Source organism: Rattus rattus, chromosome 11 (assembly GCF_011064425.1).
Source record: "Rattus rattus isolate New Zealand chromosome 11, Rrattus_CSIRO_v1, whole genome shotgun sequence".
In the NCBI taxonomy this organism is placed as follows: Eukaryota; Metazoa; Chordata; class Mammalia; order Rodentia; family Muridae; genus Rattus; species Rattus rattus.
Window position 1 is genome coordinate 13,021,686 of NC_046164.1, and position 14,376 is coordinate 13,036,061.

Sequence of the window (14,376 nt, forward strand, 5' to 3'; positions counted from 1 at the left end):
CTTGAGATGCAGTCCTCCAGCAGCCTGAGCCCGTGGAGCTCGATCTGGGACAGAAGCCTTCACTTATGACATATGGGGGTGCCAGGCATGAACAGACCTATGACGGTGGAACACCCCGTGTACCACTATTTGGACATGTCTTCCAGGCATTGCCTTCAAACTGCTCTGCAGGGTGGGGGATGGGGCTTTGGGGAAGGCCTCTGATGGGGTGTGCTATGTGCGTAAGGCACAGCAGTGAATGCGAAGTCAATTGGTGAGGTCAAAAGCCTTTACCTTCTCACGGTCCCATCTATTATCGAGTGCACAGATTCTCCTTCTAGATTGGCTGTCCCCTTGTTGCATGAAGAAAAGATTGGCCAGTACTCTTTGTCTCGCCTCATTGCAGACATGATCAAATATATGGTGATGTTTTATGCTGCCTAGAATGTGCCAACAGCTGCAGATTTGCCTTCCTTGGGCAATCATCATGAAGAATAAATTTGCCCTTCTTAGTCTTATAGGTATTTTTAGGTATGCATGCTTGATTTGGGAGAAAAGAAAGAGAAGAGAAGAAAAGAAAAGAAAAGAAAAGAAAAGGAAAGAAAAGGAAAGAAAAGAAAAGAAAAATGTTGTGATTGAAATCAAATAGGCTGCCAGGCATAGTTGTACAAGCTTGAAATCCCAGCACTCAAGAGACTGAGGCAGGAGAGTTGAAAATACCAGGACCACCGGGCCTACCTAGCAAAAGCCTCTGTATATCGTCTACTCAAATGAAAAAAAAATAAATTAAAATAATCTTAAAAAATAGGATGAATATTGCAAATGTAAGAAACAGCCTGTTGTTTCTATTTTCCTAAATTAAAGAGAAGGTATAATAATTGAAAATAGTAGGAATGTCTACGTTTCAAGATTTTTATTAGCTGAATAAATAAAATGTATTGTTCACAGAAATATGCAGGTCACTCCCCAGCATTGTGCGCACATGGCCAGCTGAACCCTGGCATGCTCAGTCAACTTCACCAGTGTAACTCAAGTCCTTATATTTGACAAGAAGTCCGAAATAATAACGTAGACAAAATAAATCTCTCAGGCAAAATTAACATTAGTAATCCTGTTGATCAATCTGAAAAAAAAATGTAGTCCTGATCTACTTATCAATGACTTCTGTCCATTGTTATCTTATTGGTTATTACTGATTTGTAACCTAGAAGCTAGGATCTGCAGGTGAAAGCGAAGGCCTTCTGGGAGGAATGGATCTCAAGCACAAACATGCCCTTCTCCACTGAGACACAGGTCCCAGATGAGAAGGAAGCTACCTCTTCCTTTACCGGCTTGGTACAACTGACCACTGCTAGTCTCCTTCACTGGGGTCAGAGTATACTCATGGAGGCCCCTTCAGAGCTCTGGAAGCTCATGACACCAAAGCGGCACAAACAGCAGGCGTTGTCGACGGGAGAGTCCGACAGAGTCTGGGTCTCGTTTGGTTTTAAGAGAAGGGAAGCGCATTTCCTTCTGCTTTAATGATTCATAAGACATACAAATTACAACACACGGACTTGGTTCCACCTGGGAAGAGTCTCAAGAAATCAAGGTTCTCCAATTCATGCTCTTTTCCACAGACATATTTAAAATAAGAGGGAAAAAAATGGAAAAGGATGCGGGAAAGAACACAGAAATAGGTTGAAGGAGTTTGGTTCGGTTCGTATCAGACACCATTGAGAGCACAACAAATCTATCAGGCCACTGACAGCCCATCTCGCCTCTGAGACTCTGCAACGTCGCTGGGCAACACATGGTTTTGGCTTCCAGGTTGATAGAGAACTCTATGGGCGTATGTGAACATGTGTGTGTATCTGTGTGCTGTAGGCATATCTCATAAACACGGACATAGGACAATTCTCTTCACCAGTGATGGTTTTGGGGGTCCAGTCATGCAGAATAGCAGGCAGATGCCAGGTAGACATCGTTGCAGGATGGATGTGGCAACGCAACTACTTGTGACAAATAAGAGCTGGGAAATTTGTCTCTACTGGGATATACTGGCCATCGGTCCCACGTGATCAAGAATAAAATAAACAGTTCACAAGTAAACAAACAAACAAAAAAAAATCCTTCCACTTCGCTTTGACTGACCAAAGCGAACTAACAATTAAAGATCTCCCTGACTGCCCAAAGAGATACCACTTATATTTTAATTGCAAAGGAAAATAACTGATTTGGTTATTTACATTACACATTTTTAGTTTGCTTAGTTACTGCCACATCTAAGGATATGTGTGGAAGGTGTTGGAGTTAACATGTGTGTATGTCCGTGAGGGCAGGAGTGTTGGAGTGGTGAGAGGGATTTCTCTTCAGAGCCAAAGGAGCTGGGATCGAACCCCTTCCCCCCACCAAGACTTCTCTGCCTCTTTCTCTCTCTCTCTCTCTCTCTCTCTCTCTCTCTCTCTCTCTCTCTCTCTCTCTCTCATGTTCTCTTTTCCAGCAAAGTCAATTAACAAAATTCTTTACAGAACGCAATGCCTCTCTGAGGTACGTTCTTATTTCCTAAGAAAATGAGACAGAAATAAGTTTTGTATAACCCGGCCTTGGCAGTAAATACTTAAGAGCTGCAAAATGAGATGTTAATCCCTCCCCTAACAGATCACAGGATGGTGTCTGTGTTTTCATGCATTCAGTTGTTCTCTGCCCCCTGGCCAAGTCTCTCTCATCTACTGGTCTGCTGTTATCAGCATCTCTACGTGACACTTGTCTGAGAGTGATAACTGATTGGAAGAAGCCAGCTATGTTACCCCGGAGCCATCAAATGAGTATGTTTCCTCCAACTGCTAAGACTTGGCTCCATCCCGGTCCAGCTGTGGGATGAAGACCTATGAAGCTCTAATGTTGGATGCTGAAGAGAATCAGTTTCCATCTTTATTGAACAAGAAATGATTGTGCTGTAAGACCAATGCATCCCATTGGGGAAAAATAATGAGCTGGCCCACCAAACACACCCTAAACCAGCAAAGAAATAGTTAACGTGGTAACAGTTTAAGTCATCCTATTCAAGGGTATACCCTCGTCCTTTCTGCAGAACACCATGGAACATATTGAGGACCAAGGTTGCCCATCAAAGGGACAGATTTCTAAGTCCTAACAATACCAACTTTCTGTTGCAAAATGAACATGTGGGGCCCCTTCGAATCTTCCACAAACACAGTCCAGGTGACAGAACAGTTCTCTGCCCCAAAAGGAAGAACTCTTGTGAGTAACAGATGTTATATAAAATAAATACTGGGTTTTTTTTCCTAACAAGACCCACAGGAGGGCATAGGGTATACTGTGAACTCTCTCAGAGCCTAACCATCCCTTAAAGAGAGAATGGGGGCTCTGGAAGGGAATGTGTTGACATTGACCTGGCATTAACTTTCTTCGTTGTTCCTCTTCCATCTATCCTTTTTTTGCTCAACTAAAACCAATCCTTCATGAGATCCAGAAGCTAAACGTTCACCTCTCCATGAATGTACTATTGAAACCCCAAGGGATTCTTGTCCATGAGGGAAATCTCTGTCCATGGACAGTTCCAGACACCAGGAGACAGACTAACCTGAAGGAGGGGAAGGTGAGACAATTTGTGTTGCCTGCTTTCCTCTTCCCAGGAAAAACGGTCAGCACTCCTCAGAAGGAGCCTGACGGTTAAGCACACCTGCCATTCTGCTGAGAGCCCTGCCCGTCTGTCGCCATCTTGATTATTAAGGAATTCCCCTTGACACTTGTTCCTTTCAAGCAGTTGTCTGGGCATGAACCTGGTGTGATACAGGGTGGAGGAGTGCAGAGATCACAGATATAAAAGCAAACGACAGAGAAAGAAGAGAATAGGATACAGGTAAGTTATGAGAAAAGAAAATAAGATAAATGGGCCAGGGAGAGAAGTCGTGAGGACGAACCTGCGTTTATAAAGATCTCTTTGTCTGCAACTTGAACCAAAAGACCCAGGAACAGCACAAGAGACGGACGGACGCCTCTATCCAGGGGATGAACTGCACTCTCTAAGATCTGAAGATAGCTAGCTCCCGCCCCCCACTTCTCTCCTCTCCCTTTTCAGTACCATGGTTTGCAATGAACCATGGGTTCATTGTGTGTGTGTGTGTATGTGTGTGTGTGTGTGTGTGTGTGTGTGTGTGTGTGCCTGCATGTGTTTAGGGGTGTGTGTGGGTGCGGTGGCAGGAATGGGGGAGATGTGGTGGTGGCCATGGTGGGAGTTGGGGGGGCGGGGCTTCTGACTGACTATTGCTTGGAGAGAGAAGAGCTCTCATGCTGTTGTATTTAAGGCAGTGTGCAGAGCTCCCGGCATTGCTGTTCGTTCCGTGATTGAGGGTTTTCCGTTCGCCAGGCCCATCTGCTCACACGTCCCACTTCTTCCTCAGGTGAAATATCACCACAGGGGTGAGCACCAAAGTGGCCAGAGTGCAAGTAACTGTGATGGGTGTTTCACCCAAGGGAGGAAGAAGGGAAGCCAGGCCTGGCCAGTGATTGCTCAGAAGCTGCCCCGGCATTGCCTTGTATATAACCAAAATGGCTCACAGTGCCTCTCTGAGTGCTCAGATAGGATCTCTCAGGGATCTGAGCTGAATTCAGACGACTTTACCACACACACAAATGTCTCATGGCTTTAAGACAAAGCCGTTCCTAGTGGTAGCTGGTGAGGAGCCACGTTGGCACGGCGTTATTGCTCTCGTGTCCCGACGGCAATACAAAAGTCAGACTATCAGCCCTTCTCAGATGACACACGTCTATGAAAATACATCAGTAAGGGTGAGACATCAGTCACATCCAGGGACCTGGAGAAGCCCTCTGAGGGACAACAGAGTCCATGAAGAATGCTTGTGGATGCTATCCTGAAGATCGCCCTGTGCTTTGGGGGATTTTACTTTTTATTTATTCCACCCTATTCCAGAACAGGAAATGAAGCATCATCAGTAGGGGAGGACTCTGGGAAGCAGCTCACACATGGCAAACATACCCCACCATCTCACATTGGCCCAGGTAGGGATATCTTCTCTGAAGGAGATCGAACGACGGTCACGCCGCTGTGTTTCAGAAAAGGGCTTTTACCACCGGCTGTGGGCACAATGATCTTGCCCGGCTGCCTCCCCCTTGCTCCAGCAACTTTCTCCTTTGACACGTGATTTAAAAAATAAACAACAGTGTCCAGTGTTTGGAGCACGGATGTGGTATCCCCCAGCACCTGGGCAGTGATTTCCCTTCTGTTTAGTCTACACTGTAGCAATATGCTCAGGTCCCCGCCACCTAGTGACTTCCAGAGAAAGCGCCCTTGATTTGACTGACAGCTCCTACCTAAAGGCCAACTCCTAAGCGCCCGAGAGCTATCGCTCCCTCCCTCCCTCCCCCACACTGGATGTAAGTATCACATATGTCCTTTCTACAAATCGGTATACAGGTGCCATTTAATCGGTTCAAATCCGGAAGCTACATCTTCAAGGGTCTGAGAGTTCACTCCTCCATATTCCCCCTTTACATAGTCTCTTATAAGACATACAGCTTAATCAATTGACAAACTAAACGGCTTATATACTGGCAATATATTACAGATGGATTTATGTCAGAGTAATAGGTCACATGACAGGGACCATGTGGTAGCCCGGTGCGCGTCTTGTTGGAGCCTTGAGGACACTGACAGGAGCATCTCTAGGTGCCGTTTGCATACAGACACATGCGGGTCTGTATCTACACCCATCTGACTAGGCCGAAAGGAGCAGGTAGACGCGAGATAGAGACACACACATGCTGGGCGGGGCCGGTGCCCACCTCCTCATGCCATTTGAAGGGCGGTTACAGGTTGCTGGTTCTGCAGCCACTTAAGTTACACTTTAGGGAAAGGCTTCTCTAATTGTGTCTGGTTTGTCTTGTGTAGTAAGCACTGCCGGAGGGAGACCAAAGCGAGCGCGCGAGCGTGACTAGAAGTTAAGTATACATTTCAGCTCAGCTGCGATACAGAACTCTGGAGAAGCACGCAGAAAGATTTAACTTAGTTTTACTTTGGCTCTCTCTCTCTCTCTCTCGCTACTTTTTTTTTTCTTGACATTGCGTGAGTGCATTTGTGCGTGCGTGCGTGTGTGTGTGTGTGTGTGTGTGTGCGTGCGTGCGTGCGTGCGTGCGTGTGTGTGTGTGTGTGTGTGTGTGTGTGCGTGCGTGCAAGCTCTGTGTGTGTGCATGTGCGCTGTGTTCTATCATGGCGTCATCTCCTGAAGAACGCTGGGTTTCGCAGGCAGGCGGCTAGTCACCTGCAACAACCCAGCGGTCCCGCCGAGGCTTCCAGGCTGCTGTCAGTGTCGGATGCGAGGGTCTGGTCGGTGGACATGGAGGAGATGTCGTTGACGGACGAAGATGGAGGGAGACTCTCGCTGCTGTTCACTGCTGCACCTGTGCTAAGAGAATGAAGACCAACATGACTAAATCTGGAACCAGACCCGCGTGCTGGTGATCTTCAGTAGTGCGGGGGCGGGCTTAACGAGAAGAAATGAGTCCTCTCTCTACTCGGCAGACCTCCGTAGAACTGACGGAGGAAACGGAATTTGAGGGTGGAACTCAAGAAGAAACGATTCAGAAACCCCGTCCCTCGTCACATTTATTCAAAGGCTAATGGTTATCAGTTTCACTCTGTGGTAGAAATCGCCACTCGTCCCGCCCCGCCTCTAAGTCCCGGAGTGTTGTAATGTTTCTGAGCTTGGGTGAAGCCAAGACATTTGCGTCCTTAGGTGGGACCCTAGAGACTGTATAGTCATCCAGGGAACATAAAAGCGCTGGCCTAATCCCGCGTTTTCGATGAAGGGAGTAAAAGAAGCGTGCATGATGGTCTCAGCCCAGGAACGAGCGAAGGCAAAGCCCAGTGGTCTGAATGTGTCCTGACTACAGCTCTGGGAAAACGGAAGTGCATGAAACACAGAGCATTACGTAATCGTTAAACGGAACACCAAAGTGTTGAAAAGCCACGACTCACGGCGAGCAGAAGAGGCCAGAGCATGCCCACTGTGCTCGGGTTTCCTTCCAAGAGACTCGCTTGCTTAGGATCTGAGAATATTGGGTTATTAATTTGAAAGCATCTTTCATTCTGCTACAAGTATCTGAAACTCTGGCAGGGCACCCTCGGCAAAGACTGGCTGAGAGTTGCTAGCATGGAGAACAATGAAGGGAAGAAACCAAAACTCGGCGGCCTGGAAGCAGCCCACTGCCTTTATTTGTCACCTACATTCTTCGTGCGTAAGTGATATGTCAACACGAAGCGTGCGTTCAAAGCAAGTACGTGCTTTGTAGAAGAGGTGACTGTCTAAATACCAACAAGAACGAAGAATTCCTAGGAAAATTGTCTCACTTGGGAAACAACAGAGCCAAAGCATTCTTTACTCTGCTTCGTTTCTCAGGAGGAACAGGGGCACTGGCTCACGCAGCCTCCTGCACATGCTCTAGCTCTAACGCTCTGTAACATCTGCTTTCGGAGCAAAATTGATGCCTACTCCTGCTTTTCCTTGGCAGACATTACAAATCAATTCAGGAAGCAAATGGCGCTGCTACCAAAAACAGATAACCTCAGGTAAAATCAGATAGCAGAACGGAGTACAACTATTTACAGATGTACCCGAAGTTTAGATGCATTTTTACTGATATATACTGATTCTGCCAATAAACTTCAGAATATAAATTATTCCTTGAGTGCACACTTAACTTCCTATCTGCATTTTTAAGTCATCGCTATACTATGATAGGTTTTGACATTAGAGCCATGTTGTTCCTAAGGAACCATGTTAAATTACTCCTCATACCAGATTCCTAGTGTTTTGATAGACGAATAGCAAGAGAGCCTGTATGACAAAAGTATTTCATCCTAGCTTTTTCTAAAACAAAATAGCGTGAAAATATCAAAGAGCTGACTTTTGCAAGGCGTTTCAGTCACTGCTTCTTCTTAACAATGTAGTTTACTGCATGTACAAACATGTACACACAGGCTCACACATGTACACATGCATACACATGTACACACATGTACACACATGCATACACATGTACATGCATGCACACACATGTGCACACATGCAGTGACACACTGGTGAAATGTTAACACTTTGCTCTCCAGGGTGGGAATCAGTATGTTTTATGGGTTCTGCCAGCATCCATGCTATAAATCTTCCCTGGTTACTTTCAAGCTACCAAACCAAGATCAATATATTCTCATTAGGGAAGAGGTGTACAAAGTTGTTCACTAGAACCAGCTCCAGCTGTGGCCCAATCTCTACATGACACATGTGAACATATCATACATAACTGTGTCTTTTACGATATACATACATATAATTTATCAAATGTTTTAACTCTAAAATTGAGCTTCAGATGGGTTAAGCTTGCTAGCTATAGTTTAGGGAGCATGCAAAACCAGGCAGCTTCCGATCGCTATAGGTAGTTGGAATGGTCTAGAAGGTTCTTAACTGTCTCACCAGGTTAACTTAACTGGTGTTCTTTAAAAATAACGAGTCACACCCTAAGGTAATCAGTCCCATAAAACAAATGTTTCTTGGATGTACACTTTCCAAAATGAGTGAACCAAACCATCACTTTTAAAAGCAGCAAGCCCTTATCAGAAAAACGGAAAACATACCCTAGCAACAGCATACGTTCGTAACCTGGCTTGCTTACGTTCAGGGAGATTAACAGGGCAGACACGTGTTTATAATTGTGGTATAAGAACATGCTGAATTGTATCCGGTATTAACACTATATTCCTGTCTTGAGTCCTGTCTTTGAAATAGCTCAAGATATGTTTAGAGAGAAAAAACTAAGTATCAATTTTCCAAGGAATAAATTTTTAATGAGCAAGAGAGCACTTTAGGCGCTGCACGAAGATGAACATACACAGTAGTCCCAGTGGGCTTGTAATAAATGACAGATAATAAGAAAAGCACCGTGTGTTTTCAGCACAAGAGCCTGTAGTAAGTGCACAGAGAAAGATCTTATTTGAGGGAAAGCACGAAAACTCTTCTTGTACAATGTGTGTGGAAAGGACATATACTGAGGTAAAGATCGCTAAAAATAGGTTCTGCAAACCAGTGTCCAGCCAGCCTGAGCTGTGAGGAGATTCTCTGGTGCATATTGCTACTTCTTCCCAATGACTGTGGGCAAGCATGTGATGATGATCATATGATGGTGATTATGGAACCTCTCAGAGATCCTTTCTCCCTCAACGAGGAATGCCCTAAGTCTGTCAGATTCTGCCTGTGAGTTCCTTCCTACGCTGCAGACAGAGCATGAGTCTAGCCCACACCTTCTGCAGACTTGCATCAATCCAGATCCTAAAATGACCAAGAAGGAAGGGCGGGGGGGGGGGATGGCAATCAATTCCCTATCATCTCTTCATTTCAACCAATGAAGATGGTTAATTAACTTCACAGCTAACCTAGATGGATCTAGAATAACCTGGATACTGAGGTTCTCCTCTCAGTGTGGCTGTAAGCATGTGCTTTTGCACAGGCTCAAAACTAAGAGACTGCCTTGAATCTGTAGCGATCTGGGCTTACATTTTTAAAAATTAATGGACCCATTAAGATTTGAGGGCCATTTGAAGATGAAATGAATGTGCTTTGCACTGTGAAATGGACGTGAGCCTTTTCTGGGTGCAGAGGGGGAATGTTCACATTCACAATGATACACTTGGTTGTCAAGTGTATACACATGGACTTGCAATAGTTATCTTCATTGTCAAGATGCCTGGTTTGGAACTGAGTTAGGGTGTTGAAGGCACACCTCTGGGTATGCATGGGAGGCCATTTCCAGGGGAGGAACTGAGTGGTGAAGACTCATCTGACTGTGGGTGGGACCAACCCCTGGGCCAGAATAAGATGAAAAATGAAAAATATCAAGAGTGATACCACTCTGTTTCTCTTTTCCTGACCTTCCACGGTGTGAGCAGCTCTACTCTGCCACTGTGTTTCTGCCTTGATGAACTTCTGTGAAGCCATGAGGAGAAACAAACCCTTCTTCACTCGTAAGGTACGTTTTGGCCACGGTGACAAAGTTCCTAATTCACTCTCTCTAAGACAAAGGAAACTTGGGATAAAATTTGACACTGTCTGAAATCTGTTAGTGAGAAGAGCAGGTAATGGCTGAACTGTGTCTGTCTGGGTAGCACGGTGGCTATGGATGCCAATTAATTAATTCTAATTAATTAATTAATTAATGCGTCCTACATCCTTTCCCATGTGGGAAACATACTTTAAAAGGAAGACTTTCAATTTATTTCTTCTCTTAAATCGTCATTTCCTGCCTCCACTCTTGCCACCATGAGGCTGAATGCAGGTTACAGCTGAAGCTAAACAATTACCTCTTATGAAACTCTTTATCTTTATATCCTAGGAGTGAAGGAAAAGAATGTACGGCATTAACACAGACAAGGGGATATCTCAGGTGATCCTCAAGTACGTGATCAGCCCAACCTATACCGATGCGGAGGTGAGCCAAACTCTGCAAGGAACAAGCTGAAGCTTTCCCACACCGGCTTTAATCAGAGCCATGTTAGTAGTACATAACTGTCATGGTTGGAATATGCTTGGCCCAGGGAGTGGCACTATTAGGAGGTGTGGCCTTGTTGGAGTAGGTGTGGCCTTGTTGGAGTGGGTGTGGCCTTGTTGGAGTAGGTGTGGCCTTGTTGGAGGAGGTGTGGCCTTGTTGGAGTAGGTGTGGCCTTGTTGGAGTAGGTGTGGCCTTGTTAGAGTGGGTGTGGCCTTGTTGGAGTGGGTGTGGCCTTGTTGGAGTGGGTGTGGCCTTGTCGGAGTAGGTGTGTCACTGTGGGTGTGGGCTTTACGACCCTCATCCTAGCTGCATGGAAGTCAGTATTCTGCTTGCAGCCTTCAGATGAAGATGTAGAACTCTTAGCTCCTCCTGCACCGTGCCTGCCTGGATGCTGCCATAATCCAGCCCTGATGATAATGGACTGAACCTCTGAACCTGTAAGCCAACTCCAATTAAATGTCCTTTATAAGACTTGCCTTGGTCATGCTGTCTGTTCATAGTACTAAAACCGTAACTAAGACAATAATCATGCTGTTGTCACTCCTGATGTGGAGAGTCTAACACTGAAAATGAATGAGAGAAGGGGCTGCACCTGGAGGGACGCATCCCTGTCCTCTACATTAGCCTAGTGGTCCAGAGTATCAACGTTTTGCTCAGTACCATTTACCCTTGATGGGCTCATGTCATGTGAGTTCATTGGCATCTTCCGTTCATTGTGCTGCAACAGCTAAGAAATAGAAACAACCTAATGTCCTCTGATGAAACCATGTTCCATACACATGACGGGGTGCTACTCAGCTGTAAAGGGAAACGAAACCTGGGTGCTGCAGGTACTGTGTGGAATGAGCAAAGATCGTGATGAGCAAGGTCACCCTGACTCACGTTCTCTCACCAGAGGCTCCTGGCGTCAACTATTCAGATGTGAATACGAAGCCTTGAACAACTGAAGAAACAAGGAACAAAGGGACCGTTGAGGGGAGGGGTTGGGGAGCAATAGAGAGGGGGGGAAATGGGGTATTAGTGATCTGATGGGAAAATGGAGATGGGGTCACCTAATTATGGAGAGGGGAAGGAGATAAATACAGAAGGTGGGTAAAATAACAGCAGGGATATTATTAAAAAAAAAGTCATAACAAATTAAACTATTAGCTACCTACCTAAAAAAAAAAACCCTAATACGCACGAGCCTATCCATAAACATACACATACGATTTAAATGAAATTTTCTCATCTAGGCTAACAATGATCCCTCCAAAGAGCCTAAGACCACCAGACAAAAAACACAACACCAGGTATGAGAAGAGTTTCTGGTCATGGTTGTCCAAATCAGTTCCCTATTACAGGGTATTGCAATCTACTGCCCTTAGCTGCCTGTCAGAGATGGATGATAAGTCCCTATTGCTGAAGACATGATGCAGTCCAGACACACCCAGGTCCAGGTCCCACCAAGCTAGAACTGACCTGAATGCCCTGTCTGAGGACCAGCTTTCATGGTACCTAATGAAAAATGAAAGCAACCAATAGACCTGCTCGGCTGTGACGCTAATGAACCATAACAATGGTCCTCTTGGCAGAGCAACACTAAGGGTCAAGTAGTGTGTGTGTATACTTTGGTGGTAAGCAACAGCTATCCAATTGGACTTGACACCTACCCAACAAGAAAGACATCTTCCCTAGTATTGACAATGTAGACAACTACCCGGGGCTAGTGAACTCATAGATGCTGGAGGAAAAACCTACAGCTTCTCCTTTATAAAGCCAGCACAATCCCTGACTGTACTCTAAACATTTGTCCTTACACCCACAGAGAAGTAGGGTCCTCACTCCTCATCAAGGAAGCTTCTCTTTGCAAGAAGTAGAAGCCATTACAGGAAATCACAACCGGTCACATTGTTGTGGAGCCCAGTCCCAACAGGTACATCTGCAGAACAAGGTCGACCCACCTAAGGCTCAGGGAATCATACAGAAGGCGGGGTGGAGAGACTGTCAAAGCCAGTGAATCAGGGAATTTCCTGTGAGACTGTGTCTCCTAGTAATGTCACTAGTCATTAGTAATGTCAGCCGTTACCACCTGAGCAACATGGCTTCCTGAGCATGAACTGAACAAGGACAACAGACATGCCAAAGTGGACAAGGAAATCCCACGAGGCCTCAACCATTAGGCAACCTCGGAATGCTGAGCAGGAGAAAAGAGAAGAGCACAACTGGTTATCTGATCCCAAATGGTCGGTCCTGAACATGTACATAAAAGTAACATCACTCATGCTGAGCTGATTATATTTGGGAATACACACACACACACACACACACACACACACACACACACACACACACAAAAGCAAGCATATAATAACAATCAATGAAAAAAGAGGCCATGAACTTGAAAAAAATGAGTGATACATGGGAATTTTTGGAGGGAGGAAAGGAAGGGAAAAATATTGTAATTATATTATGGTCTCAAAAATAAAAGTATTATTTAAAAATAGACACCACCACCCCGCTGGTTTATAGAACCACAGTTACCATGAATGCATGGTTTGAAAAAAAAAAAAACATTGTAATATAGGGAAATGGTCATGTGACCTCTGTTCCCAGGCTCCGTGAGAGAGATAATCTATGACCACACCCGTCCAAGGCAGGGAAAACACAAGCACTGTCTTCTTGGTTATTCACGGAGAGTGAGTACCTGAAGGTGAGGGCTGGCCTTTGACTACGCCGTTCTTAGTCTTCTCTTCTGAGTTCATTACTTCCTTGTAGATGAGTTCTGTAAGAAATAACCGTCCATGTGATTAGAACAGAAGAGCAAAGATTCCGTTAATCTACAAGCACATGTACTGGCTGAGGAGAAATAACATTTTCGTGGTATTGAATGGATTGCAGATCCTCGGTACAGAAGTTAAATAATGTAAGTAAGTTACTGTTTTCTGAATTGATTGTGATAGACTCCTGGGTGCACTCCCGTTCTGTCAATTACGGATTTAAGCAATCTTGCTTGTTTATTCATTCATTCGTTGTTTGGGTTTTGCAGTATTGGGGTTCATCCCAGGTCTCGTGTGTGATAGGATATGACCCTCCTTCTAGAATGTGTTCCCAGCCAATGGCTTCACTATTTGATGCTCTCTCTTGTCTCCTTTCATAATCACCTCCTAGATGCAAACTCTCCGAACTTTACATTGTAACCAGTCCTTACACCTTCTGTCTCTACGACCATCTTTCTTCCAGACTTGTATCTGGGATTGGTGAACCCAAGCACAACACTAACCCAAGGATTAAAATGTCATTTTGGTCATTCCCAGACTGGCAGCCATTTTATTTTCTTGTCGCCGGATTTAGCTAAACATCATTCATTCCCACTCTTAACTAAACATCATTCATTCCCACTCTTAACTAAACATCATTCAATCCCACCTATTGCTTATGTCCACTGAGCAGTGGACTCTCTTTGTGACATCCTTGGCTTATTTCTAACGTTTCACTTTTCCTTGCATCCTCTCCTTTTCCCAGCTTGTAGGATACATTCTTTAAAAGTCACCCAAAATGTCCTTACTTTTATGTTTCTGTTCATTTTAACTTGATCGTGTGACACCATCTGTATTTGAATTCTTTAAATCTGTTCTTCTATGTAGTTAATTGAATTAGTCTAACAATTCTTTGTAGGTTTAATTCGTTTCTCTATTTTGTTTGAGCATAAGTATAATTTTGAAGCTATAGTATGAGTTTGGATAAATTTTACTGAAAAGAAAAACAGATCGATGTACTGACTAATTTATTTTTATTGAGAGGAAGAATGAGCCTTTTGGGGTCACATGTATTCTCCCTAAACTCTCAAATTTTTAAGTT

At 44.7% G+C, this 14,376-nt stretch overlaps 1 protein-coding gene across 4 annotated transcripts in view; it reads right to left on the bottom strand.

The window, feature by feature from the left end:
• Window positions 1-5,402: 5,402 nt before the first annotated feature.
• Mapk10 (mitogen-activated protein kinase 10) overlaps window positions 5,403-14,376 on the bottom strand; it is a 270,635-nt gene continuing 261,661 nt past the window's right edge. For 3 of the 4 annotated variants that reach the window (XM_032915826.1, XM_032915828.1, XM_032915827.1), the window contains 2 exons: window positions 13,223-13,300; window positions 5,403-6,402 (listed from right to left, as the gene is read on the bottom strand). In XM_032915826.1, coding sequence (XP_032771717.1) covers window positions 6,260-6,402; window positions 13,223-13,300 — 221 coding nt within the window. In that variant the 3' untranslated portion in view covers window positions 5,403-6,259. Of the gene's footprint in view, window positions 6,408-13,222; window positions 13,301-14,376 lie in introns of all 4 variants that reach the window. The other variant, XM_032915829.1, reaches the window with a different exon arrangement.